The sequence below is a fragment of the Pistacia vera genome, unplaced genomic scaffold (assembly GCF_008641045.1).
Source record: "Pistacia vera cultivar Batoury unplaced genomic scaffold, PisVer_v2 Contig320, whole genome shotgun sequence".
NCBI classification, from domain to species: domain Eukaryota; kingdom Viridiplantae; phylum Streptophyta; class Magnoliopsida; order Sapindales; family Anacardiaceae; genus Pistacia; species Pistacia vera.
In genome coordinates this window covers 3739645-3767028 of record NW_022196136.1, presented here as the reverse complement: position 1 = coordinate 3767028, position 27384 = coordinate 3739645, and the positions used below count along the sequence as shown (strand labels likewise).

Genomic DNA, 27384 nt, shown 5'->3' with positions numbered 1-27384 from the left:
TAGTTAGGATGACCCTGCTACCATTTGCTGAGTTTGGAAAGACCACTTGGAGTTCCTTCCATATAGCAGGTACATGGACATCATCCAAGACAATTAAGTACCTCTTGTTTAATATGTTGATTAAATGATATTATGCTGGAAGCTCATGAAGTTGGTTGATATTTTGAAGTACTGAAGCTACATGTTCTGGCGGCAAAACTGGAATTCTGTTTGAATTTGTCTCTTCTGTTATGCATCAGAATTTCTTATATTTTATGATAAACATCTTAGGTGAATTCAGCTAGATTTTTTGCTGTTGATTAGGTGTTAATGTAATGTGATGTATTTGTAGCAGTTAGTAAAGTATGGCTGTTTAATGTTGATTGTAAGTCTGCTGCAGAGTAGGTGTAACTGCAGTGCAAACCATGTTTTATATTCAGCATTTTTGTTCAATGAAAGATGATCCCCGTATGAAACATTCTTGAGTGTGTGTGTGCCAACATAACAGCTACATTTTCCTTAGAATTCTCCAGCTTCAAAACCATCATAATAAATTACGAAGCTTCTGCTGCAATATCTCCAGTGGCAATTTCTCTTCATCCCTAACCTCAGTCACCTGCTTTAATATCTGAACTAAAAGATTTTTCTCTTTAAAAGCTGGTGAAACACAAACCCGAGCACGGTTGTGGAAAATTTTCTTTATCTCTGAATGGTTGTAAACTCTTTTCACAAGAGTTATCTTGCCAGAGCCTCCCACACTCACCACCGATATCAAAAGCTTCTCACTAGTCAAAATTAATCTTCTTAATTCCGAAATTTGAGAATCCAAACCAACAATATCTTCTTCATTATTTATCTAATGAAAAGCTGTTTGCAAGTACTGTTGCTTTATTTCATCCAAAACTTCCCAACGTTTTTCGCTAACACCATAGAACCATTTGAAAATGCTTTCAGGGTTTTCATCGTATGTTCTTTTGTGCACCTTGACGGGCGCCAAGTTGGTCAGCTGATCCAAATATTTTTTTATGTTGTTGCTGAAACGAAATTGCACGTTTGATGACCTTAAGAAAGAAGGAAACTTAATAAAACTTTCTGTTTCAGAAAATCTGTACTTATATATAAGGTGTCTATGACGTCCTTTGCCAGATAAACAGCTTGCAGAAGCTTGATCGTCCAATCATCAACTGTCAGAGCACTTCCTTATAAACACAATCATTGCCATTGCCGTTGATTTCAGTAGCAACTAATTTACTTGCTGAGACAATAATTATATTAATCAGATCAGAAAATGAAGTAAAATAACTTATAAACACAATCACAGTCAAACACAGAAACCTCTGATCCTGCTATTAGCCATGCAAAAGAGGCTCGAATTTAATAGAATAAAGATAGAACTTCGCGAAGGCAGAGACCGAGAACTAATTATAATAGATTTGTGCTTGGATAAAAATGATATAGACTTTGGAAACAAAATTGTTATCTGAACAACTACTACATTCTAATAATAATGAGTATCAAAGCCTTCGAAATATATGTACAGGTTTTTGTTCGGTTTTCCAGCAAAAGTTTAGCTATATAATCTCATTTTAGAACTAAGCACAAAAGGCAGAAAAAAAGGGCATTTAGTAGCAAACACTGAGGAACTCACCATCGTGCCTGATCTGCTGATAATTTGTCAAAAAAATTGTCACGAGGTGGTGGCATTTTACTGAAACCCTGACTTCTTTCCAAATCATGGAGTCCATCAAATCTTTGAAATGTGCTTTAGTATTTGAATGTTTGTTTGATATAGTATTTAAAAACTGTTTTCAGATTAAAAGTAATAAAAATTGAGAAAAAGACTTTTTTTTATTGTTTGATTTTACACTCATGTTAAAGATCGTATATGAAAATTATTTTCTAAGATATTTTAACTCGTTCGACTAAACCACATTCATAAGATTTTTTTTATATTCCTTATTTTTTCTAAGATAAAAAGAACAGTGTTTAAATGCTGTATTGAGCAAACCCTAAATTTTGAATTCGAAGGTTTTAAAGATTTTGCAACGTTCTGGTTAATGGATTGTTGCATTCAAGAATTAACTGTAACATTCTTTATGAAACACATGGGCTCTTTAACATGCTGCATTTAAGCTTATAAATTAGAAAATTAAACTGAGTTGTTTGTTTATAACTTTTTAAGATTTATAAGCCAAATAAATAAATAAATAAGTTTGGAAGAAACTACTAGTTACTAGTTACTAGTTACTAAAATTAGCATCATCCACATCAACTGCCACGTTAATCGGTATAAGGGTGTTAGTGAGAGTGTTAGTTGATGTAGAATTACTACCTTAGTGCCTTACCACAATTCAAAATTTATATAAGTGCTGCTTTATAATTGTTCATGTGTGTTTGGAGCAGAAACAGGGATAGAGACATTTGTTTTAAGCCTCCTAATTTTGCTACTTCTTGGCTTATAGATGGATCTTCTAGCTTGACAATTAAACTAATATTTGTTACCTTGCACATGCAGAAGACGGTAAAGAGACAACAAATAACGAGGCTCCTGAGAATAACCCACAATATACTACTGTTTATGTTGGAAATCTTGCTCCAGAGGCAAGAAACCATAATCTTTATCAACCAATTCTCCTCTACTTTATTTTGTGCATCAGACATGCTCTCTCTCTCTCTCTCTCTCACAGACACTTACATATGTATGTGTGCTTATTGATCCAATTAATTATGCAACATCTAGCATGTCTAGATATAATTAAAAAATGATGATTGATTTTTTTAAATAAACATCATTTTTATTTTCCTCTTTTTGATATATGCAGGTCACACAGCTTGATCTCCACCACCATTTCCATGCTCTTGGTGCTGGAGTGATTGAAGAGGTCCGGGTCCAGCGAGATAAAGGTTTTGGTTTTGTCAGATACAGTACTCATGCCGAGGCAGCTCTGGCTATCCAGATGGGGAACACCCAGTCATATCTGTATGGGAAGCAGATAAAGGTGTGGATATATGCTTCTTCATTTGTGATGCAAGATGTGACTTTTGAGTCGGATATGTTTTTTCAAAAAAAAAATGTACATGTTTTCTCTTCTTTACTATAAATGTGTAATTAACTATTAGCCTTTTTATTCTTTCTTCGTGGTGTAGTGTTCTTGGGGCAGCAAGCCTACACCACCTGGAATAAGTTCAAATCCACTTCCCCCACCTGCAGCTGCACCTTTACCAGGCCTTTCAGCGGCTGACCTTTTAGCTTATGAGCGACAACTAGCTATGAGCAAGATGGGTGGTGTCCATGCTGCCCTTATGCACCCTCAAGGACAGCATCCTCTCAAGCAGGCCGCAATGGGAGTGGGTTCTGCGGGAGCAAGCTAGGCAATATACGACTATTGCCTTATTTCCTGCATTTGCAGGTTTTATTTGAGTTTAAGAATCTTTAAGAAGCTTTGTATGTTTCTCCTTTTCTTCTTCTCTTTCTCGGGTGGTGAGGTTGTTACCGGCTCGCTTATACCATATGGCTTTGTCATTTGTATGGAGATAAGTATGCTTCGGTTCTCTGCTTTGAGTGGTTATGAATATGATTGTTAGAGCAAAGTTGGGTTTAGTACTGAGAGTAGTATTGTCTTACGGTTTGAGTATTTTGACAGTTGTAATGTGAGAATGTTATCAAGATCTATTGGGGTTAAGTAGCTTTTGGGGTCTTTTAATGTACCCTTTGTTTTTTTATTTCCACTTATTCAGTTTCCTTCTCTGATCTCTTGTTGTTTGATAGTTTAATCGAAGAACACGAAAAGTGAGTTCATTGAGTTTAACCGTTTAATCCTGTGGTTGGTGTGTTGGTAATTCCGGTTTATTTTCCTGATAAAATTAATAATTGTGATGATTAGATGCTACAACAGGAATGGACCGAATGAATATTCTACACAGGGTAGCGTTATCAACATAGATACAACAAAAAGAAATGGTTTGGGATAATTGGGATCTTTCTGAAGCCTCTGCTACAACTTCAGCCTCACTCAATTATTGATGCACTGCCGATACAGTTATCGGGTTATCAGAATGGTTCAGTCTGTTTCCAATCTTGCAATATATTGATCATAGAATTTCCCTGCTCGTTCAAGATCTCCGAGTTCAGTATAACAATCCGCAATTGCCCCATATGCTTCAGTGTTCCCGGAGTCCTCTCCTTATCGATGAGAGATTTCAAGAACCATAGAGTGGTACTTAATGGCTTCACGGTACTTGCCATGCCTTTGCAATGACGCTCCTAAATGAAGCAAAATCGAAATCAGAAATACTTGAAAATATAATACGCATCTGCCTAACAAATAAATTCCATTTGTACATGCAAAAATGAGACCCGGAAAGTGTATTTATTGAAAGAAATGAATTGAGAGAAGACCAGAAACGAACCTAAACCTCTAGCAGCCCTCTTCTCCTCGATAGGATCCTTAAGATTCTGAGCAAGATCGAGAGCTGCCTTAAACTCTGCATATGCCTTCTCTGGATTTTGATTTCTCAAAAAATTCTTCCCAGTTTTCAACCAAGAAATCGACTCTTGCTTTCTTGGATCAACAATTACTTCGCTTTCTGATATCCTACTACCAACAGGAGCATAACTCAAGTTGGAGGCGTAAGATTCAATCTTAGCCTGCCTTCTTAGAGCTGTATTGATCTGGCGCAATTAGTCATTGAGTCGCTGCATTTCACCTCTCCTCTGCCGTGCGAGTAATCCTGTAAAACATGCACAAATTATCAGGTGAAAATGAAGAGGATTTCGGTCTACACTCTACATAGTTATACATAACAACTTATCCAGATGGATGTAGAAAGTATAAACTGTCATCAAAAGAATAGAAATACCAGAGAAAATGGAGACTTTTTTCCCCTTATATAGTTCAAACTAAATTTCTTCCACTGGAGGGGAAGGAAAATTTAAGATTGTGCATACGAAAAACCGTTTTAAGTTCTATGCGAATTAAACACTTTGGAGGCAACGATTCTTCCACACTTCAACGATAGAACTTGCAACTCAGTCATTAAATTAAGAAATATAATGCATGCATTTAAATCAGGTAACTTTGTGGTGCAACTGACAAATATCAACTAAGTTCAAGCACAATGCTTTTGAACTGCAAGTAAACAAATATTTGGAAGTAACTATAAGGACAATGATGCTTTACCTCCAACAGTAGCCCCTACGAGGGCCACAAGTAGTAGCAGAGGCATGGTAAAGAAAGAGTTATCAGCCTCACATGTTTCTGCTAGTGCTTTAAAAGGTGTAGTCAACATCAAGGCATTTGTGAGAAAAAAATGTCATTGCCGTTGATTTCAGTAGCACCTTTCCTTGCTGACAGAATAATTATATTAATCAGATAAGAAAATGAAGTAAAATAATGTATAAACACAATCACAGTCAAACACAGAAACCTCTGATCCTCCTATTAGCCATGCAGATGTGGCTTGTATTTAATACAATAAACATAGAACTTCGCGAAAGCAGAGGCCGAGAACTAATTATGATAGATTTGTGCTTTGATAAAACTGACAGAGTTTGGAAAAAAAATAGTTATCTGAACAAGTACTACATTCTAATAATAACGAGTTTCAAAGTCTTAGAAAGCAGCATTATGTGCAGGTCTTTTATTCAGTTTTCCAGCAAAAGTTTAGCTATATATGCTCATTTTAGAACTAAGCACAAAAAGCAAACATAAAGGTGCCCTCCCAGCAGATTTTAAGATTTGAAATCAGGGAGATAGTGATTCCTTACGTTTCATCAAAGGGAGTTCATTTAACACCAGTTTTGACACAAACAACAAAAAGATAATTTCTATGTAGAGACAGAAAAAAAAGGGCATTTAGTAGCAAACACTGAGGAACTCACCATCGTACCTGATCTGCTGATAATTTGTCCAAAAAATTGTCACGTGGTGGTGGCATTTTACTGAAATCCTGACTTCCTTCCAAATCATGGTGTCCATCAAATCTTTGATGAATAACTCTGGAAGCATTTCCTAAAACTGATGCAGACTTTTTCTCTTTGAATAGAAGTCTTTGAATAGAGACAGATAAAAAACAGCATTTAGTAGCAAACACTGAGGAAGTCACCATCGTACCTGATCTGCTGATAATTTGTCCAAAAAATTGTCACGTGGTGGTGGCATTTTACCGAAATACTGAATTCCTTCCAAATCATGTTGTCCATCAAATCTTTGATGAATAACTCTGGAAGCATTTCCTAAAACTGATGCAAACTTTTTCTCTTTGAATAGAAGAGAAACCAACTTCCCTGATTCAATAAAAAGAATTAACCTCAGATCTTGTATAAGGATGTTAAACCGATATAAGGACTTGAACTACATTGGCATTATACTAGCAGAATGCTATATACTACAGACCAAATTGTCTTTCCCAAGGACTCTTCGCATATCATATGAATCCATCACAAAGTAATCCTTCTTTATGACCAACAACTCAATCATCTTATGCAGATTATACTCACTTAAACTTTTTCCTTGAACACTTTCAGCATTTCACATTTTTCCAAAACAACAATATATACTAGGACCACAAATCGCATGGCAAAAGTATGATTTGTGTGAGCTACTTGACATATGATTAGAAAATGGAAGCAAAGCACTGAAATATATTCCAATATATCATTATACTAAAAAATCCAAATTTCACTAGAAAAAACCTCAAATTTATCATAAAAGCCATATAAGAATTTCAAAACCTGCCATGTCCGTTAATAATTAGACAAAAAAGAACACATTTTTACAGTAAAAATAGATAATTGAACTAAAGCAACAACAATACAATCAACCCCAGCCTCAAAAAACTTATCTTTAACCTCACTATCTTTTATCCAATCTTACGACGAACAAACAAAACAAAACAACAAATAACACTAACCCAATTGAGCTTTCTACAGTAGCAATCCCAAATCAACTTCATTTTCCATTCCCATTCACTAAACACAAAAAACCCAGAAAGAATATGCAAGAATTCATCCAAACTAACAGCAGTCAGGTCAACACACACATTACAACCAGTTTAAGTTAACAAACAAAGCTTGAAGCTTCGCTGAACTACTGAAGTTACTAGCATGAACCAAAAGCTGCAAAATTTATGGAGAGTAAAAGAATAACTAACCGGCCCCGTGGGATTTGTCGGAGAAATGATCAGACGGTGGAGATGGGAGGGAGCTTGGCCGTGTAAAGAAGCATGAAAAACGTACTAGCACCGCCATTGTTTTGTTGGATAAAACGTTGGATGTTTATGTTGGAAGCCAAGGCTCTTCTTATCTGTGGACAACTTCTGACAAAGCAAAATGACTTCGGATTCTCAATGAATAACGCCCGCGTCGTTTTGTTTTGTTAGACAAAACCAAGTTAAATAGATTTTGGTCTCCGTGGTCTATTCTTAGTTATAACTAAGGTTAGGTAAAATCTAATATTTTATTCATATTTTTATTGTAGCAAATCAAATTATTAATTTATAAAATTAAAAATATAATTTTTTTTGTAACTAAGGTGTTCAAGTAGCATACACGCACTCAACTTATATTTCTCGCGGGAGAGTAGCGTAATCCACTGTCACGACCAGTCACTTAAATTACGAATGCTCAAATGGAAGATCAAACTAGAGACTTTACACTTATCAACCTTATTTCCTATTCGCTTTAACTATTTAGATTATACACGGATGATAATTAAAATATTTTTGTTTTTCTCAATTTCATGATTTATAATACAAACCATATATAGAGTGATTCAATTAGGCCAAAGGCCTTTGAGCGAAGCAAAGATCATGACTTTTCAGTATTTCATAAGCAGCTTTAGGTAAGAGACTACAATGGCGGAAATTTGGCTGAGCTGTAAGTGCATGTGCATGAGAGAAGGATGAAATGATGCATATTTCCCAAGAAAGGTACGTAGCTTCCATGGCCGTGCAGGTAAACTAGAACTTGATTTGTACCTCATTATCTTCAATACCATACAGATGAAGGAAGTGAATAAAAAATTGGATGGGAGGAGAAATGGAGCTCCATGATTGAGATTGATTATCAAATTTTGAAGAGAACTAATGGTGCCTATTTGTACACAATTTTTGTTCAGCTCTAGTTAAAAATTATACAGTAACAGTACTACAGTGTAAACGTAATCTTGCCCTTAAAAATTTCCCTTTAAAATAAGTTATATACTAGGGATAACGTTACTGGTTAATGGATTTTTTTTTTTTTTTTTTTAAATTTCCCAATAATGTTACAAGTTAATTGATTTTCAATTTTCATTTAGATTTATATTTACTAGTTACTGAAATTAATTTCAGAATTATAAATCATTTGGACTTTACTTTGTATTTGGGCTCAAATTCTAGCCCAGCCCAACCAGCCCGGCCCAGTACTAATTAATGCTTATTTTATATCATTAAATCAACGAATTGGCTTATTTATTTTCTATACTCGTCAAATTTGATTTCATTTTTTGAAAACTTTGTTTCCAGAGCACAGATCATTTAGATTAACATTTTCTTAATATTTTCATTACTTTTGTAAACACAAAATAAGTTCGTAAAAGAAAAAATATTTAATAGAATCAAATTAATTTGAAATTTACCTATTGGAATTCTTCACACATAAAACAAAAGAAAAAAATTAAAACGAAATAATAATATTGTGGTTTATATGGTTCTTTGAACTTATAAGGTATTTAATGGACACCAAAGATTAGTTAAAGTACACGTAAACTGGTCTGGACATCCCGATTACCCCCTCCCCCCAAAAGAGACTTCTAGTTACAACTATCTCTTGATGATCAAGTAGTTCAATAGAGATTCTACAAGATTGCATTTCAACCGAGACTTCTAGCACCGATGATTGTTTAATCCTGAGATGGAAACAATAAGTTCTAAATAGAAGTTCACATCAAGGAACAAAAGGAAAAAACAAATTTCAGAAAGTTTTTTCAAAGCAAAGAATCAGTAGATGAAAACTCACAAATTAAATAGAGGTTGAAAGTTCAAGTTGTTTTCAATAACAACTACGTTTTTGCCAAGGCTTCTTTTAATTCCATCTACAAAATCCTTCTTCATACTAGTTAAGCTCAATTCCTTTAGGAAAGTTACATTCTCCAATCCAATTGGCTTCTCCAGACGTTTGCAGCATCTAATCTCTAAATCTCTTAGGGCAGGCATGGCTCCTTCGTCGATTGTCCATTCTATCAACTCTGTTAGCACCCATAACTTCTAAACCTGGAGTTGGGGAAATGCAAGGCTGCCACTACAACAATGCATCTTTTTGCCTGAGTAGGAATTAGCCAAAAGCCTGAGGACTTTCAGGTGTTCCAGCCATTCCAGTGTCTGCATTGGGTCTCCTGATAGATGAGACCCTGACAATGTAAGGACTCTGAGATTTCTGCCAAGTTTTTCTATGTCAAGTCGATCAAACTTTCTAACCAAATACAAGTTTGACAGCATTTTGTGATCAAGCATGAATGGAAAATGGATAAGTGAAGATTTATTATTGTCATCCACTGATTTTAACCGCAAAGACGTAAGACTGGTCTATTGTGAAATCTAGTGAGCTATTTCTGGAATTGAGTTTGTGTGGCATGTGAATCCCAATTTCCTTATAGTCATCAACCTTTTCAAGCAATTAATTGTACGCCTGCTATCGTCTACTTAATTATATGCCCCATAAGGTCTGAAGGTTGATTGGATACCCATTGTCAGTTTTCACAACTTCAAGAAAAATGCCGTTCTGCTACATCCGAAGGTTTACCTTGTTAGAGTAGATGCCCTAGAGCCAATCAATTATTGTAGAATTGACTCTTTATAATAATGTTCATTAATCAATAAAAGGCATTTTATTATATATCGCGTAAATTATTATTATTGCAATATGTATTGATATATGTCCTTAGAATGGTAGAACCGTGACGAGGGTATCAAGTGTTTCAAGTCTTGATAGTGAGAACCCTATGAGCACATATGGTGGCCATTCTAGAAACGTCCGTAGCCCTAGTATTATTCTGAAATAAGGGCACAGATAATACATTAACGCTATCATAGTGTTGAACGACTCTGTTGAAAGGCAGTGACTGATCTCACTTATCAAGGTTGTTTGGTGACAACTGGTGCAACACATAAGTGCTTGCTGTAGGCAAGTTCACTAGACTGACCCACCAGAGGATTCCATATGGATGGTAACCCCAGTGTCTATGGAACAAATCCTCTAACGAATGGTGGTGCATGTGATCCTTAGACTTGAGATCACCGGAGCGCCTTGTGCACCGATTGGTGTAGTTTGACACTAGCCTAACGCAGTTCTTTTCAGAGCTGTCAATACGGTGGTGATTGGCTGCATCAAGGAGTGTATCAAGACTATGGTGGATTGACAGAGGATTTATCACTCCCGGGTACGGGAGAAAGTTATCTCACGGCGCAATTCAGTATATGGCAATGACACTAAAACTGTGGCCACAGTGGGATTGAGTTGTTGCTCTATCCAGTTTATAATACGGGTCATTGGTCCAGAAACTGAATAAATAATATCGAGAGTAACCGAAGGTTGACACTATTTCTATGCCTTCGTCTCGTCGAGATAACGTATGATGAAAGGATCGAATTGCACGGTAACCATATCGTTGACAGGTAGCTACTTTGCTGAATCCGAATCTATCGGGTGGCCATGATGCCTTGCTAGGGGCCAATCTTGGTCTGTGTATTAGTGAGACGATTAATTGGTGTTAATCGCAATACTATACACTGCCGATATGATGAGGAGCCTAAGGGTCACACACATAGAAGACAATTTAAGATGCAAGAAGAAAGAAGGGCGTTTTCGTCTTTTAAGGCGAAAGGGTATTTTGGTAATTTCACAGTGCAATTAAATTTGCTGAGGTCGTAGCCTTTATTTAATTTGTTAGAAAAATTAAATAAGTGAAATTACGTTTAAATGTGTGTTCGCACATATTTAAATATATTATCATTATTGTTAAATGTTAATATATATTTAAATATATATATTAATTGATTTTAATTGAGATAATGATGGAAATTAAAATAAATCAAATTGGGAGTGTTTGGCAACATGGGGCGTTTGGGTTGGAGCCCAAGCCTATTCCGTATGGGATTAGGGCAAATTGTTTTTAAATATAAAAGGAAAAATGTGTGTGATTTTTAATGAGTGAGTTTTTCTTTGTAAAACCAATATACACACAGCAGCCCCAATCTTTGCCTCTCCCACGGCAGTAACACCATTGCCTAAAATCAATTCAATTGATTTTGTCTTCTTCTTAATCTTGAAGCCAAAGAGGATCTAGCAAATCCCTCTTTGGTTCTTTTAAGATTGTCTTCGTGTGGACTACGCAGGTTCGATCCTACACTTGGATCGGTAGCAAAACGTTCGTCGACAAATTTGGAGGAGCCTTCAACGTGCGTTTGTTTCTCTTAACTCATGTTGAATATTTATGCAGATTTTATTTAATATAAATTGTAAAATCATAACCTTGATCTTGGCTCATGTAAACGATCCTGTTATATTATATTTTTCGTTTCCGCTGCGTATACGGGACCGTTTACTAACATACCTCTCATTCCGCTGTTAAAGGATGTATAAGAACGTAGATGTTGAATTTGTGTGTCTGAAAAAGAATCCTTCTCGATGTCTGCACATTCTACAAGCCTCCGGATGTCAAAGTTTGGTGATTTAGAAGTCCGAATCTGAGTGAGAATGGACATGAGAATATCCCATTCTCGCAGCAATTGGAGAGATTGTATCATGTACAGTACTTAGCACAAAACATGTTTTGGGGCTTCCATCTAACCTCCAACTCGCCACCTCGATCAAGTTCTTATTCCTCAGCTCGTCAAGAAAACTTTCCGCCAGATCTTCAGGACAACTTTCCACCGCCTGTGGTCTCATCAATCCCTCAGCAATCCACAGTAGAAACAACCTTCTAATGGGGATTTCATATGATCTGGGGAAAAGACATAAACAAATGAGACATGGACTTAGAATATAAGCTAGGCCATGATAGCCCAAAGCCAAAATATTTGTAGGACTAGGTTCCTCTAAGGAAGCTGAGTGATTTTCTTCCCCTGCTACATTAGCTCCTTGCTGAGTATGGTCTCTCATTCCAGATTTCTTTTGTTTTCTTTGCTTGCTATTATCACTAACCGTTCTTTCTTCTCCTGTTTTTCTTTCCCTTTGTATCCTCAATCACCCTTAACCATGCAGCAGTGCTAAATTCTATATTCGACAAAAAGCCAGACAGCACACATAGGTACTGAAATATGTTAGAGTCCCATATCGACTAGGCACGCTCAAGCCTATTAGGTTATAAGAAGAGGTAATCCTCTCATTCAACAAGGCTTTATTGGGTGATCCCAAGGTTTTATCCCGAATCTGTCTTCGACTCCTGGTTCTCCTGTGGCCTTTTATAAAAAAAAAAAAAAAAAAAAACTCCCAACTTTCGTCCTCAGTTAGTGGTCTTACTCGGAGAAGAGGAATGGCTGGATCAATATGAGTTGCTATATCAGGGTCTCGGATAGTTAGGATGACCCTGCTACCATTTGATGAGTTTGGAATGACCACTTGGAGTTTCTCCCATATAGCAGGTGCATGGACATCATCCAAGACAATTAAATACCTCTGCGTGTTTAATGAATTACGAAGCTTCTCCTGCAATTTCTCTTCATCTCTAACCTCAGTCACCTGCTTCAATATCTGAACTAAAAGATTTTTCTCTTTAAAATCGATCTGGACCCAAACACGGTTGTGGAAAATTTTCTTTGTCTCTGAATGGTTATAAACTCTTTTCACTAGAGTTGTCTTGCCAGACCCTGCCACAACCACCAACGATATCAGAAGTTTCTCACTAGTCAAAATTAATCTACATAATTCGAAGTTTCAGAATCGAAACCAACAATATCTTCTTCATTATTTATCTGATAAAAAGCTGTTTGCAACTACTGCAAAACTTCAAACCGTTTTTTCATAATATCATAGAACCATTCGCGACTGCGTCCCGGGGTTTTCATCAGAAGTTCTTTTGCGCAACTCAACGGGCACCGAATCGGTCAGCTGATCCAAACATTTTTTCATCTCGTTGCTGAAACGAAATTGCACCTTGGATGACCTCAAGAAAGAAGGAAACTTAATAAAAACTTTATGTTTATGCAAATTGGTACGTAGGAGGTCGGTGTGTATGGCGTCCTCTGCCAGATAAACAGCTTGCTGTAGCTTGATCTTCCAGTCATCAACTGTCTGAACACTTCCTTTGTCATCCTCTGTACCTCCCAAGATTTTTAGAGAACCTTCTAGCTTCCCCATGAACTGTACGATTGTTGTCTCAACTCTTGGACTTATTAGAAGACGAGAATGTAGCCCTGCATGAAATAGGTTCTCAACCACAAGCCAAATGATTGCTTCAATAGCCATGGATTCTCGATCTCCGTTTCTCTTTTCTGTTTTTTTTTTCCCTTCAGATATGAGACTGTATGAAGATGCAACTCGTGTCAAACCTGGTGGTCTCTGGATATTCTTTTATAATTTTTATTTTTTAATGTTTTTAATTGAAAAGACTCTAAAGTGGTGTTTACTTTATAGAAAGAGAGAATGATGAAATGGAATAATAATTTTTTTGGCAAAATTACCCTTAACTTTAAATGATTATACATTTATATTTTTCTAATAATATGAAATTTATATAAATTAATTAAACATAAATCACTTCATAATTTAATATTTCAAAAAATCTTTAATTAAAATTAATTATTATAAATAAAACTGATATATTATTAACTTTTTTTATTTCATAAATATAAATATAATTCTTTTCAAAATTTTAGAATTGGTCAATGCTGGTCAAAGTCAACAGACGACAATGTTCCTTCATGTTTCCAACGTCACTGCCACCACGTGAAGGCTTTGTGTCCGTCAATTTTTTTATTTGGGCAGAAACTGACCGTCGAATACCAATGTTTGGACGTCTTCCGCAGCAACCATATCTTCCATCACTGCAATTGACGTCCATACTCTAGTAGTCGGTGACTTGTTTCTACCTAGATCGGGAGATCAATGGACGAAAAGCTTTCACGTGTTGGTGGTGACATCGGAAACATGAAGGAATGTTACCATTCAACAATTTTGACTTGTTCTAAAATTTTAAAATTCTTTTATTTTTTCAAGTAAATTGACTTATTTTATATTTTTAAATAAAATAAACACTTTTATAATTATAACTAAGTTAATAAGAATTTTTTTTATTTTAATAACGATTGAATTATAAAATATTTAATTAAATTATTAAAGGGTATAATAGAAATATTTGTTTGAAATAGGGGCAACCATTCCTAGCCCTTGGGATATCACTCTCAAAAATTTGTCAAAGTGAATAAGGGAAAACTGTGACGGAAACACACCGTAAGTGTTGACAAATGCAGGTAAAACCCCATGAGTGTCATGATTTACGAAGTACCCCCTAATTCCGAAAATATGAGACTAGCTCTCACTGTGTCCTAGCAGCACCTTCATTATTTCTGAGCAGTATCCGGCAACTTTCTTTATTTCTATCTTGTTCCTTTTTCTCTTCTGGAAAGTGAAAACTGGTTCAGGTGCAAGATATCAAGAACCAAAATCTCTCAAAAATGTCGATCCCGATTCTTCAATCTTCCAGGAAGAGAAACAAGGGCTCAAATTGTTCGACTTTCACAAGTTTGGCGACTCAGGTTGCCCCATTACTCCCACGGGTGCTTTTCGGGATAATATTCGTCTCTTTCTGAGACAATGTGGCGAGCTTGAAGACGACAGTGTTAAAGGCATGCCCATCTGGTGTACTCTTCTTGTTTGCCACTCTGCCAATGTTGTTATCCCCCTTTATACCATTGGAGACACTGTAGCGCACTCTCCTCAGCCCTTGTGTGGTCACTGCAGACGCGCCGGTTAGCCTTCTATTGTTTTTGTTCTTGAATTTATTTACCAAGTGGGTTCTAGTTCCTTTCAATTGTTTTGTTATTACTTTTTATATTTGGCCTCAATTAGTGTTGGTTCCGTGACTCATTTCCCGAAGGTTTTTTTTTTTTGGTTAATTTTCAGATTTTAGGCTTAGTTTTTGTTGTTTTATTGTTTTAGGTTGTGGGTTTAAGTTTTGGATGTATTTTCTCTGCAGTGACCTACTGTTGGAATTGTTTATTAGCACTGGTTAAGCTCCATTTTATGTTCAGTTTGCTGTTGTTTTGGTTTGATTGAAAATTTGAAGTTTCGTTGTGGTTATTAGATTGGAGTAATCATATTGTGTCAAAAAGGAAGTATCATGTGATTATACCGCATGATAATGACTGGACGAAGCAATTGAAGGATGAGGATATACAGAGAAAGAATCATCTCTTGCACGGCTTAATTCATTGTAATGGGTCTGGCCATATGCTCTGCATTAATGGGATTGAAGGAGGTTCTAAGTATCTTTGCGGAAGAGAAATCATGGATCTCTGGGACCGAATTTGTACAATTCTTCAGCCCAGGTAAATCTAAACTCCCTTATTGGTTGAGTTTCTTTGTGTTTGTGAATATTAACAAATGCTAGTTATGGCAGGAAAATCAGTGTTGAAGATGTGTCAAAGAAGAAATCCATGGATCTTTGCCTACTCCATGGAGTTGCATATGGGCATCCATGGTTTGGTAGATGGGGATACAGATTCTACCATGGAAGCTTTGGAGTTGAAGAGTGCCACTACAACAGAGCAATTGAAATCCTTGGCTCTTTGGAACTTGATAGGATCATCCAAGATTTTGGAGACACCAAGAAGGGGATAAAAATTAAGCAAATAGTTCAGTGCTACAGAGATATGAGTGAAACCCAACTGATCACAGTGAAAGATCTTTTCAGGTTTGTGTTAATTTTCAAGTATTGTGCTTCTGCTCAGATAAAATCAATCATGGCAAACAACGCCCCTTCATTGTCTATCTCAAAACCTTCAAAGAGGACCCTGGGGAATAAGTCTCTAGTGAAGGATAAGTCTCCAAACAATGCCCCTTCATTGTCTATCTCAAAACCTTCAAAGAGGACATCCCTAGGAAATAAGTCTCTAGTTAAGGATAAGTCTCCAAACAAGGCCCCTAAATTGTTCACTAATTTGATTGCTCATATGACATGTAGATGGTCTGCAAAAAAACTACAATCTGCAGCAGAAGTGATTGTGAATGTGTTGTTAGAAATGAAAGCGAAGAATTCTGGTCACATGTGTCAAGCAAAAGTAAGCAAAGCAGCCAAGAATCAAATTGGCGATACTGATTTACTTGATTATGTATTGAAATCTATTGAGAACGTAATTTTTGGACGTCATTTTGTGTGTCGTGCAAGGAATCCAAGCATTCAAATACTAGAATACACAATTCATGAGCTTGGTAATGGTGAAGAACCTGAAGCCTTTGAGCCAGAACCAAAAATTCTCGGACACCACCTTCTACCGCCAACTATTAAGCCTGGAGCTGTTGATAGCAGTGAAGTTGTGTATTTGTACAGGAATCTGCTTTTGAATGACCGGAGACCTAATCCGGTGTTTGTGAACAGCCAAGCAGTTCTTGATAGCAAACACTTTGTAAAGGAATGGCCTTTTAAGGATGAACAAGACCAGGTATTGAGATTTATGTGCAAAATAATACCAAATTCGATCGACGAAAAATCCAATTTAACACCTGGGGAGCTGGTAATGGTTCCGTTGGATGCGATGATTTTGGAGCTGAAGAAAGCCATTGAAACAGCACTGAGAGATACTTACTGCATCATGGAGAAAGTAGTGGTAACAGATATCGAAAACATTGGAGGAATGGAGGATAGCAATAGAGTCGGGAGCTGAAATTATTGTGAGAGGAGATGGGATAGATTTGGAGTCAAAATATAAGTATGAAGGAGGAGATAAGAATTGGAAGGTGAAATGTGAATGTGGGGCTGAAGACGTTGATGCAAAAGAATGGCGGCATGTGAAATTTGCGAGGTTTGGCAACACACGCTGCCACAGGATTCAGACAGTGCCATTGCTGTTTGTATGCCCTGGCAGCATTTATTTGCTTGAAGCATCAACAATTCAATCACAGTATTGAGTATGAGTTTGAGAGCACTAATGATTTGTTTTTGGCTGCTGAATCTGATTTTGGAGATAGAGCTGATGTTGAGATGCTTTTGTGAATCATTTTGTTTCACTTTGTAATTTTCATTTACTTTTTTGTATCTCAAATTGTAATTTCAATTCTGAAGACATGTATTGGTCATATTTATAAAGAATTTCCTGTGTATTCCTATCTGTTGTGATTGCCTTCGATCTCATTTTTTCAATGATTTCTTATATTTTTGTAATCTAAAAGCAGTAAAATTGATATTGTATTAAAGAAAATTGAAGCCGACGTCTACATAGCATTGATATTTGCAAGTGTCGCAGCATAGCATTGATGATGATGATGATGATGAGGAAGGACATTTTTGTAAGTAAAAAAAAAATGTCCTCAAACTTTTCCTGTATGATCTGCTATATACCAAGGCCATCGTAATTCATACTTGTGGGGGTCTAATTCGCTGATTTATCACTACTTGTCTCACCAGTTTTGTGTTGTTGATTTTCTGTTTCCTTGACAAGCAGAAATATTCCAATTTTGATGTTTAGTTAACCTTCTTGTTGCTGGGTATAGCTCTTGCTCTGGAGATATACGCTGCTCTTGTTCTGCTCTTCTCTGATCAATCTGGACATTGGTTCATTGTGCGGAACAAGATCAGTACCATCCTACAACCCATGTATCTTTTGGAACCAATGCTTTCACTACCACGGTGGTCAAATTCCATTGGGCAGTACAGTTTTACAAGTCTTTGCATGTCAAATCCCGGGGCTCCGTCAAAAGGTCAGACTACTTAAAAAACAACGGTTTGCGGATAAACTACTATTGAAAATGAACCAGTACAGGGATAAACTACTGGAAAATCGCCGATATAAAACGTCCTATACACAGGTGACCGAAGAATTGCAAGAGCTGATTTTCAACCATGTCAAGTTGGAATATGAACAATTCAAGGAGAATAGAGGAAGCGACACGAATCTTAGAAAATTGCAAGAGCTGATATTCAATCATGTGAAGAGGGAGCATGATCGAGTTAACGAACATAGAGGAAGCGCAACGAATCCCGGAGAATTGCAAGAGCTGATCTTCAACCATGTCAAGAAGGATGTTGATGAATTTAAGGAGAATAGAGGAAACCTCAGGATGACAAGGGGAAGCCGTGCTCTTGAAAATCATAGTATGCTTAAATGGAGTGTTGAGATGGACTTTGGCGAAAGTATCCTTATCTGGCACATTGCAACAGAACTTTGCTATTATCAGAATTCAAGAGTGCTCGAAACTGATAATAGCAGTACTGTTGCTGAGATGGGCATGGTGTTGTCAAAATATATGATGTATCTCCTTGTTCAGAATCCTTTACTGTTGCCAGTTGGAGTGGGGGGTGTACTCAGGCGTCGGGATACTCTTTCTGAGGTCAGGGAATATTTCAAGAAACACAATATCTCCATTAAGCGTTTCGACCCATCAAATGAAACTGAACACAACACTGGAGATAATGGTGACAAAAGAATTCCGGCTTGGACAGATTTACTTGAACTCAGCATTGAAGTGAAAGAAGACGCAATCAAATCCATATTCTATTATGCGCACAAGCTTGCATCAGAGTTAATGAAAATATCAGATAAATGGAAGATGGTTAGAGATGTTTGGGTTGAAATGGTATGTTATGTGGCAAGTCAAGGTAGAGGAAGTGAACATGCTCATCACCTAAGACGAGGGGGAGAGCTTCTTTCTCATATATGGCTCATTTTGGCATGACCGAACAGTATCAGATGTCTCATAACCGTGGGAGACCTTTTCTGATTTTGAAATAGTTGTAAGATATATAGATAGGATATACTGCATTCTTGGTTTTATTTTTGGAGTAATATTTGATATACTAACAAATTATTGTTTTGTCATAGAATTAACATATCAAATATTGATAATTTCATCTTTTAATTTTATGGTAACGGATAAAATAATAAAATTAGTTAATTACAATATATTTTTCATATATTTTAGAGGTTTTCTTGATCTTAAGGTTTAATCAAAAGACTAAATTTCTTTTGAAATTTCAAAAATAATATAACTCCTCCACATTAGTCAACCATTAATGGATGGTTAAAATTTATAATATAATGGGTTTTTAAATATTCACTTAATTATTTTGATTATATCTTACGGACATTATTGTTATTAAGTCTATAATTTACAAAATTATAAAAATTCAAGTTACAAAGGGCCCAGATTCGTAAACTTACCTCTCCAGGGAAAAACGGTGCGTTTTTATATATAATAACCAGCTTTAAACGCTGTCGTTTGGGTTCATCGTCTTCTTTTAGGCTTTTGCTAATAAAACGAAAGCCCCGGCAAGAGCTCTTTAAGCTTTCCCATAGGGTTTAGGTTGAAGTTACAGTCGGGGTTTTTTCGAAACTCTGAGACGCTGTCTTTTCGTCACGGCGTAATGGAGGTTGATATGGAGACCTCTTCTAGTTTCCTGGACCCGGAAGATCTCTCCATCAGGGAACAGTTTCGTCGTTACGGGTAAAATTTTTTAATATATATATTTTTTTTGAGAGTGTAGATTATTTTTTTGAGTTGAGTTGTATGAAATTTAAGTTCGTTCAGCTGTAGAAGTAAACAATGTTCGCGGTTTCAGCTTTAGTGTTCCACTTCTTCTTTGCTTCGATCACCATGGACTGTTCCTTTGTCATAACACTTTTAAAGAAAGGCAAAGGATGAAAGTTGAAACCTTTAAGAGTGATAATTGGAAAAACCGGAAACGAAATCCTCAAATTGAAGAGAACGAATAGAAAAAAAAAAAGGAATGGGTTGAAATCGGGGCATGATTTATGGGAAAATGTTTATTTTTGCATTGTCTCAGCTTCTTCATTGGTTCAATCCACGTAGGAAGTCAGTCACTAAAAGCTTGCAAGATTGAGAATGACGCATTGGCAGATAGTGGAGAGACAACCTTTGCTCTGTTTGCATCTCTACTGGATTCTGCTCTTCAAGGTGCTTGAAGTAAAATTCTGCGTATAGAGTGCTATAATTGAGATCATTATTTATTTATTTTAAAACTTTGTCATAATGATATAATTTATTAAGTAATTAGTTTTTTGGGATTTGTTTGAGTGGCCTTATTAATTGATTTTGCTTGTTTCAGGGAGGTGGGAGCTAATAAAGTTAAATAGTCTGTTAAACTGTTACACTAAAATATTGTGTGAGTTCTAGGAAATGCTGGACTAATTGCAGAAAATGTTTATGCAGATTGACATATATCTTTTGAGCTTTTTTAGACTGCATATTTTTTTCCTTCTTGTCATAAACATTTTCATGTTGGCCTTCCTTTAATTTTTCTGCGAAAAACTCTCCGCAAAACCTTTTTATTTCTGGTTTATTCATTTGTTTTAGGGGAGGGTATATTTTATCAACACCAGGCTTTAGATAATTTAAATCCTAATTTCCTGAGGATATATATTTATATTGCGTTTATAAGATCCTGTACTGGTGTTTCTATTTTTGATTGAATGGTAGACAGTTGTAGAGAGCATAAGGAAATTATTCAAAGAAGCACATTTGTTGTTATGCAGGAGATGCTGTGCTTAAAATTATATTCTTTTTGCTCTCAACTGCTCACTTTCACATTGTTTGTGGTTTTTCACCCTGCCCATAGCTCAGAGTAGCATTTTTCAGTTTACATTTACTTGAATTTTCGTTGTGCAGAGTTAATGCCTATACAAGATCTGATTTTAAGTCTTGAAAGATCATGCCGGAATGTATCTGAATCGATTAGGTGAGTGCTATTATGCTCTTTCAAGGTTCTGTATTTCTTGTATGCATGACATTTGATGTCATGGTATGGACAAAATTACAGTAGCTTACATCTTTTCCTTATTACTAAGGTAGTGTCTGAGATTCTCCCTTTTGTCAAATTGATTTGTATCCCTGGTTACATTAATAAATACACTGGCATTGTAGCTAGTTGGAAATGATTGACCTCATTCATTGCATCTTCTTGTTCATTTTTAGATATAAATGGAATACTTACTGCTATCTACTTCATGGAGTATATTGGATAAAGTCTTTAGCTTATTAGGTAATATCAGTGTTTTGGGGGGGCCATTTGACTTCATTTTGTTTGTTGGCTTTGCAGGTATGGGTCCAACATACAGTTGAGGGTTGTGGAGGACAAGTTGATGAGGCAGAAGGCTCAGCTCCTGCTTGATGAGTTTGCTTCGTGGTCTATTCTGTGGTACCTATACGGAAAAGGTAATATATCTTTACCTCTAAAACATTTTCAGCTACAATTGATATTTAGTTGATAAATAAGTAATTTCTTCGGAAAGAGTAATATAACACATAATCTTATTCTTTTTTCTTCTGCATAATGTAAATCCAGTATGCTTTTTGGTCTTCTTTTTTCTTCCTTGATATACATTTATCTGCTAAATGTATTCGAAGATATTCATTCCCCTGTAGTTATCAGCATGGAAATTTCTTCCTGGTTCATGTATGTATGTGTTGGGTGCTATGTCATCCCCTTGATGTTAACTTTCCTCTTCAGTTTTTCACTGTCTGCAAACCTTGTCGTATGAACTTAGGGTCTTTAGTATGACAATTATGGTTGTTCCTGCAGGGACTGAAGAACCCCCTGAAGATCATATCCTGGTGCGCATATTTTTCCTTTTGTTATTAATAGGGACCATCTATCTACTTTTGAAGGTTTACCCTGATTTAAATCTATTTAATTATAACAGTTACCTTCAACATCACATATAGATGCTTGCCAGTTTGTTGTGAATGACCATACAGCACAATTATGCCTTCGGATTGTTCAATGGCTTGAAGGATTAGCTTCTAAAGCTCTTGACTTGGAAAGCAAGGTGATTAGGTTGTGAAATTGTGCATGTTGGAATATGGCATACCTTTTTTAGTGGAATTTTATATTATATTAGGACTATTGTCTTATGGGTTTGAGATGTCTTTTTACTGGATGAATATTTTAGACATTGGTTTGTGATACCATAGATCTTAAAATTTGGTCCTCTATTCTGCTTCGCATGCAATTATTTTACTCTGTATCACTGGGTTACTCATCTTCTAGGGCAAGAGACTTTGCACTGAATATTTTTTATCATGTATGAAGAGTGTTAGTCAACTGCATTTTTTTTTTGACAAATTAATTATTATTTCCAGGTTTGAGGATCTCATGTGGGTACCTATCTTCCCAATTCTGGAATTTGGCACCATACACAACGTTTTCTCAAGAAAGGAGCTTCCAGTTCTAACACTGTTCACCACTTAGATTTTGATGCTCCAACATGTGAACATGCTCACCAGTTACCTGATGACAAGGTACTCTCATAACTGTCTTACATAATCTCTTAAAATTGCTTTCATTTCGACATTGTGCATCATTATATCCAACTGCAATGCCTGTTGGGTTTATTTTCATATTAGGCTGCTTATACCATGTATGGAAGTTCATATTTCAATGTAAACAAGGACATTATTTTGGAAATCTAACATATTTAGAGTTGCATATTAGTTAAGGGGTACTGTGATACTGAACTCTTGATAGAGTGGAATGTTTAGAGAAGAGATCAATGCATGAAAGGATGTTATTAAATACATTATAGTTTAAGTATGGTAACAGTCTCCTTGTATGTGAAGAATGAAGCATGTTTTTGCTATTTCACAGGAAGTGGTGTCTTAAACATAAGACACTAGCTCGACCCACCTTGTTGCATTATAGAAACCAATGTCTTTTCATATTTCTGCTGCAAGTACATTGGCAATCAGTTTCTTAAAATGTTTCCTTGCAACCAAAAGGAAGTGCACCATTTTCATGCTTTTTTCTAGATCTCAAATTTACTCATAGTTGAACTTTTTGATTTGCAATATACAATGTGGGTGAGATTTTGTCGTTCCAGTTTGTGACAGGAGCATTTCTTAAACATCTAATTCTGGTTTAAGGTAGCATTAACAGTTTTGTGTCTACAGAAGCTAGATGAATCCCTTCTTGAAGATGTCTGGACTCTATTAAGGGCTGGAAGACTGGAGGAGGCATGTGACCTTTGTCGATCTGCTGGACAGGTATGAATTTTTTGAGAAGTTTTGATTGCAGAATTCCTGTTTTATTTCCCTTTTCTGGCATCATAGATACTCCAATTTTGGCAGCCATGGAGAGCTGCCACGTTATGCCCGTTTGGAGGAACAGACCTATTTCCATCTGCTGAAGCCCTGGTGAAGAATGGAAAAAATAGAACTCTTCAAGCCATTGAACTGGAAAGTGGTATTGGTCACCAGTGGCGTCTTTGGAAATGGGCTTCCTATTGTACATCAGAGGTATGCTTGAAACAGCCATCAAAGAGCTTTCTTGTATTATTACATTGAGTGCTGTAAACATTTAATGCTTATTCCCGTTGCTTGCTATCCTCTTTATCTGATCATGCTGTTCTTTGTCTCTCTAGAGTAGGCAAGATTTCTGAATTATTTTATGAGGCCTTTTGAGTTAAATTTTACACACTTTGCTGTGGAAACCCTTGAGAATGTATGGACTGCTTTGTTTTCATACTAGGAGTTTTACCTCCATAAAGATTCTGTGAGTCTTCAGTTTCTTGAACTAACAGAAATCTTCCTCCCTTTGTTTTGAAGAAAATTTCTGAACAGGATGGTGGTAAATATGAAACAGCTGTATATGCTGCCCAGTGTAGCAACTTAAAGCACATGCTTCCAATCTGTACGGACTGGGAGGTATAAANGAAACCCTTGAGAATGTATGCAGTGCTTTGTTTTCATAGTAGGAGTTTTACCTCCATAAAGATTCTGTGAGTCTTCAGTTTCTTGAACTAACAGAAATTTTCCTCCCTCTGTTTTGAAGAAAATTTCTGAACAGGATGGTGGTAAATATGAAACAGCTGTATATGCTGCCCAGTGTAGCAACTTAAAGCACATGCTTCCAATCTGTATGGACTGGGAGGTATAAAGGAACTTTTAAAGATTGCCCCTCTGCTGCATTTCAATATTTTTCTTAAATTTTATTCAAGATTCTGTTGAAGAGGTGTCCAGCGTAGCTGACTCCTTAGCATTCTTACTTTGTGAAACTTTGTCTAATTTCATATAATATTTTATCACTTACTATGATGATTCTATTCTGAAATCTAATGCATCTATTTCTTCAGTCTGCATGCTGGGCGATGGCGCAAGGTGACGGCTTGATGTTCAAGTGGACCTAGAACTCGCTCATTCACAACCGGGTAGAATGGAACAGTTAAAAAGTTATGGAGATGATATTGAAGGAAATTCGGGACAAATGAGCAGCACCTCTCAGCCCGTGGTTGGACCAGACAGTTGGCCACTGCAAGTTCTGAACCAGCAACCAAGAGATCTTTCTTCTCTTCTTCAAAAACTCCATTCAGGGTTCGTTGACAATGTGTTTTCTATTTGAATGTTGTTATCCCCTTTTTGTGCTGCTCATATAGGGCATCTTCATCTTTTCTGCTAAATTTAGAGAAATGGTACATGAGGCTGTTGCTTGAGGGTGCAAGGAGCAGCAACGACAAATTGAGGTTTGTCTCAAGGACTTGTGTTTTTTATTTTCATTGCCAAGTTACTTTGCCGTACTGAATTTCTGGCTTCCTTTATCCATCTGGATTTTATGAAGATTGGTTCTGGATTGATGGAAGATGTAAAGAGATAGAATTGGACATACTAATCATGTTTCTCCCTGAAGTAATTTAGAAAAAAATACCATTTGAGAGACAATGGCAAAGTGGAAGGTTTGCCTTCTAGCATTTGGTTTAATCAGATTGTGATTGTATTCTTTGCAGCTCAAGGGCACTATACTACTTTTATTACATATATAATGGCTGAAAACACAGGTGTAATTGTAAAAAAGACTTGTATATTGTTAAAGACTTCGTCTTTTAGTTGCCTTCCATGTGAAAGAAAGAGATCTCAACTCAGTTTAACTCAAGGATCTTTGATCTCAACTGCATGGATGTACCATTAAATCCTAGTTTCCCCTTCTGTCGGCTAGTATATCTGTGGTGGAAATTAGAAAGTTTTTATCCCTCTTTTTTAATTTTCATATTTTTTGCTTTCCTTTTAATTTTATCCTAAATATTAGATTATGGTTTCTATATGTTGTTTATCTTTTGAGTAAGAATGTAACTTTTCATACTTCATTGAAACTTATGGTTTGTTGTCTCTAACTGCACATTGCTCGACAGATGAAGCTTATGTTAGGGAACATACCACATCTTCTGGAACTTCTATGGTCCTGGATTTCACCTTCAGAAGATGATCAAAATGTCTTCAGGTCATCTGCTGTTAAATGTTTTTGAGGCTAGATATTATGTCTATAGACACCCCATCCGTTGTCCGTCATAGTAATTGGCGACTTCTTCCTCTTTCCTTTGGTAGCATAGTTTCAGACTGAGAAATTTGGAATTGGATTTAAAAAGACAAAAAGACTTAGGCAACTCGGCAAATGAAAACTACTCATTAAAGGCAGTTACTGCCTTAGAGATCTTAGGCCATTGCCAGAATTAGATGGATCAATAGTCATGAAGTGCATTTAAATTCTATTTTTCAAATTCACTGGATTCTTTATTTTTTATTTTATTTTACTTTTTTGGCTGGTTGAATCATTTTGCTGAACAATCACTTTGGTTCCCCTCAGGCCTTATGGTGATCCTCAGATGATCTGATTTGGTGCACATCTAGTGCTTGTGCTTAGATATTTACTTACTGATGAAATGAAGAATCCTATTAGGGAGGAGCTTATGATTGTTGGTGATCACATTATACACATGTAAGTAATTACAAGCCCAGCTGTTTTAGATGTCTGTGCCTTTTTGCCAAACTGTGCTTAGAGTTTAGAATTTTTCTTTTAATTCCTGGAAAGATACAGATTACTGAGCTTGTCTAGAATATGTCGGGCTGTGTACAGTTCCATCATTTGTGTTTGTTACAATCGTGATATTTCTATATGGTTGACCGTAGTATCGGTTATCCTATATGAATTTTATTTTCTTAATTTTGTTTGAAAATCAGGACGATGCTCTTTTGTATTTTGAGGTCCAGGTTTCTATATTTATAATTTTCTGAGTTGGACCATCTGATAACAGGTATGCGATGTTTTTGTTTTCGAAGCAACATGAGGAATTGGTTGGGATTTATTCTTCCCAGCTTGCACGCCGCCGGCGCCGTTGTATTGACCTCTCTGTGCACATGATGGAACTAAGGCTAAATAGCAGGTGCCTATAACTCCCTATGGAGGTTATGCTTCTGTTGCATCCTCGTCCTTTATTATGTTTTGCTATCATTATGAGTTTTCTTTGGACCATATATCACATTATCTTAGGCTTTTTCCCGTGCAATTTTTCATTATTTTGACTTGCACTATTATTTTCTTTTTCATTATGATAGTGTGCATGTGAAATATAAAATCTTCCTCTCTGCTATGGGGTATTTGCCATTTTCTCCAGGAGATGATTCGAAAGGCAGTTTGGAAGAAATTATTGAGAGGTAGTTATATGTTTTCTGAAGCAGATGTTTTCTTTCTCGAGGTAGTGGCAAAGTCAATGAGGATTTTGATGAAGAGTTGATGTATTTATGCACCATACCAACGTTTTCTCAAGAAAGAAGCTTCCAGTTCTAACCTGTTCACTGATTTTGATGCTCCAACGAACATGCTCACCGGTTACCTGATACAAGGTACTCATAACTTCTATAACTGTCTTACATAATCTCTTAAGATTGCTTTCATTTGCATTGTGCATCATTAATCCAACTGCAATGCCTGTTGATTTATTTTCATATTAGGCTGCTTATACTGTGTAGAAGTTCATATTTCAATGTAAACAAAACATTATTTTGGAAATCCATATTTAGAGTTGCATTTAGTTAGGGTACGTGATACTGAACTCTTATAGAGTGGAATGTTTAGAGAACAGATCAATGCATTAAGGATGTTATAAATACATTATAGTTTAAGTATGATAACTGTCCTCCTTGATGTAGAATGAAGCATTTTTTTGCTATTTCACGGAAGTGGTGGTCTAAACATAAGACATTATTTGATCCACATTGTTGCATTATAGAAACCAATGTCTTTTCACGTTTCTGCTGCAGGTACATTGGCAATCAGTTTCTTAAATTGTTCCGGTTCTATGCAACCAAAAGGATGTGCACCATTTTCATGCTTTTTTAGATCTCAATTTTACTTATAGTGGAACTTGTTGATTTGCAATATACCTGTGGTGAGATTTTTGTGTACCAGTTGTGACAGAGTTTTCTTAAAC

At 36.2% G+C, this 27384-nt stretch overlaps 1 protein-coding gene, 2 long non-coding RNA genes and 2 pseudogenes across 3 annotated transcripts; 4 read left to right on the top strand and 1 right to left on the bottom strand.

The window, feature by feature from the left end:
• Positions 1 to 3849: 3849 nt before the first annotated feature.
• On the bottom strand, positions 3850 to 7271 carry LOC116136863 (annotated as a pseudogene).
• A 7360-nt stretch (positions 7272 to 14631) lies between these two features.
• On the top strand, positions 14632 to 17083 carry LOC116136862 (annotated as a pseudogene).
• A 2367-nt stretch (positions 17084 to 19450) lies between these two features.
• Positions 19451 to 21309, top strand: LOC116136861 (nuclear pore complex protein NUP107-like; the record flags this gene model as incomplete). Its single annotated transcript, XM_031422527.1, has 4 exons — positions 19451 to 19615; positions 19956 to 20086; positions 20798 to 20867; positions 21228 to 21309. Coding segments are annotated over exons 1-4 (363 nt in total), but the record flags the coding sequence as incomplete, so codon positions are not given.
• Positions 21310 to 21311: 2 nt separating this feature from the next.
• Positions 21312 to 24091, top strand: LOC116136899. Its single transcript, XR_004129075.1, has 8 exons — positions 21312 to 21343; positions 21711 to 21742; positions 21887 to 21957; positions 22271 to 22429; positions 23078 to 23170; positions 23255 to 23422; positions 23732 to 23830; positions 24057 to 24091. It is a non-coding gene; the product is annotated as an uncharacterized LOC116136899 (long non-coding RNA).
• A 218-nt stretch (positions 24092 to 24309) lies between these two features.
• Positions 24310 to 26280, top strand: LOC116136897. The gene is made up of 5 exons (XR_004129073.1): positions 24310 to 24496; positions 24588 to 24645; positions 25309 to 25397; positions 25761 to 25892; positions 26209 to 26280. It is a non-coding gene; the product is annotated as an uncharacterized LOC116136897 (long non-coding RNA).
• Positions 26281 to 27384: the final 1104 nt, after the last annotated feature.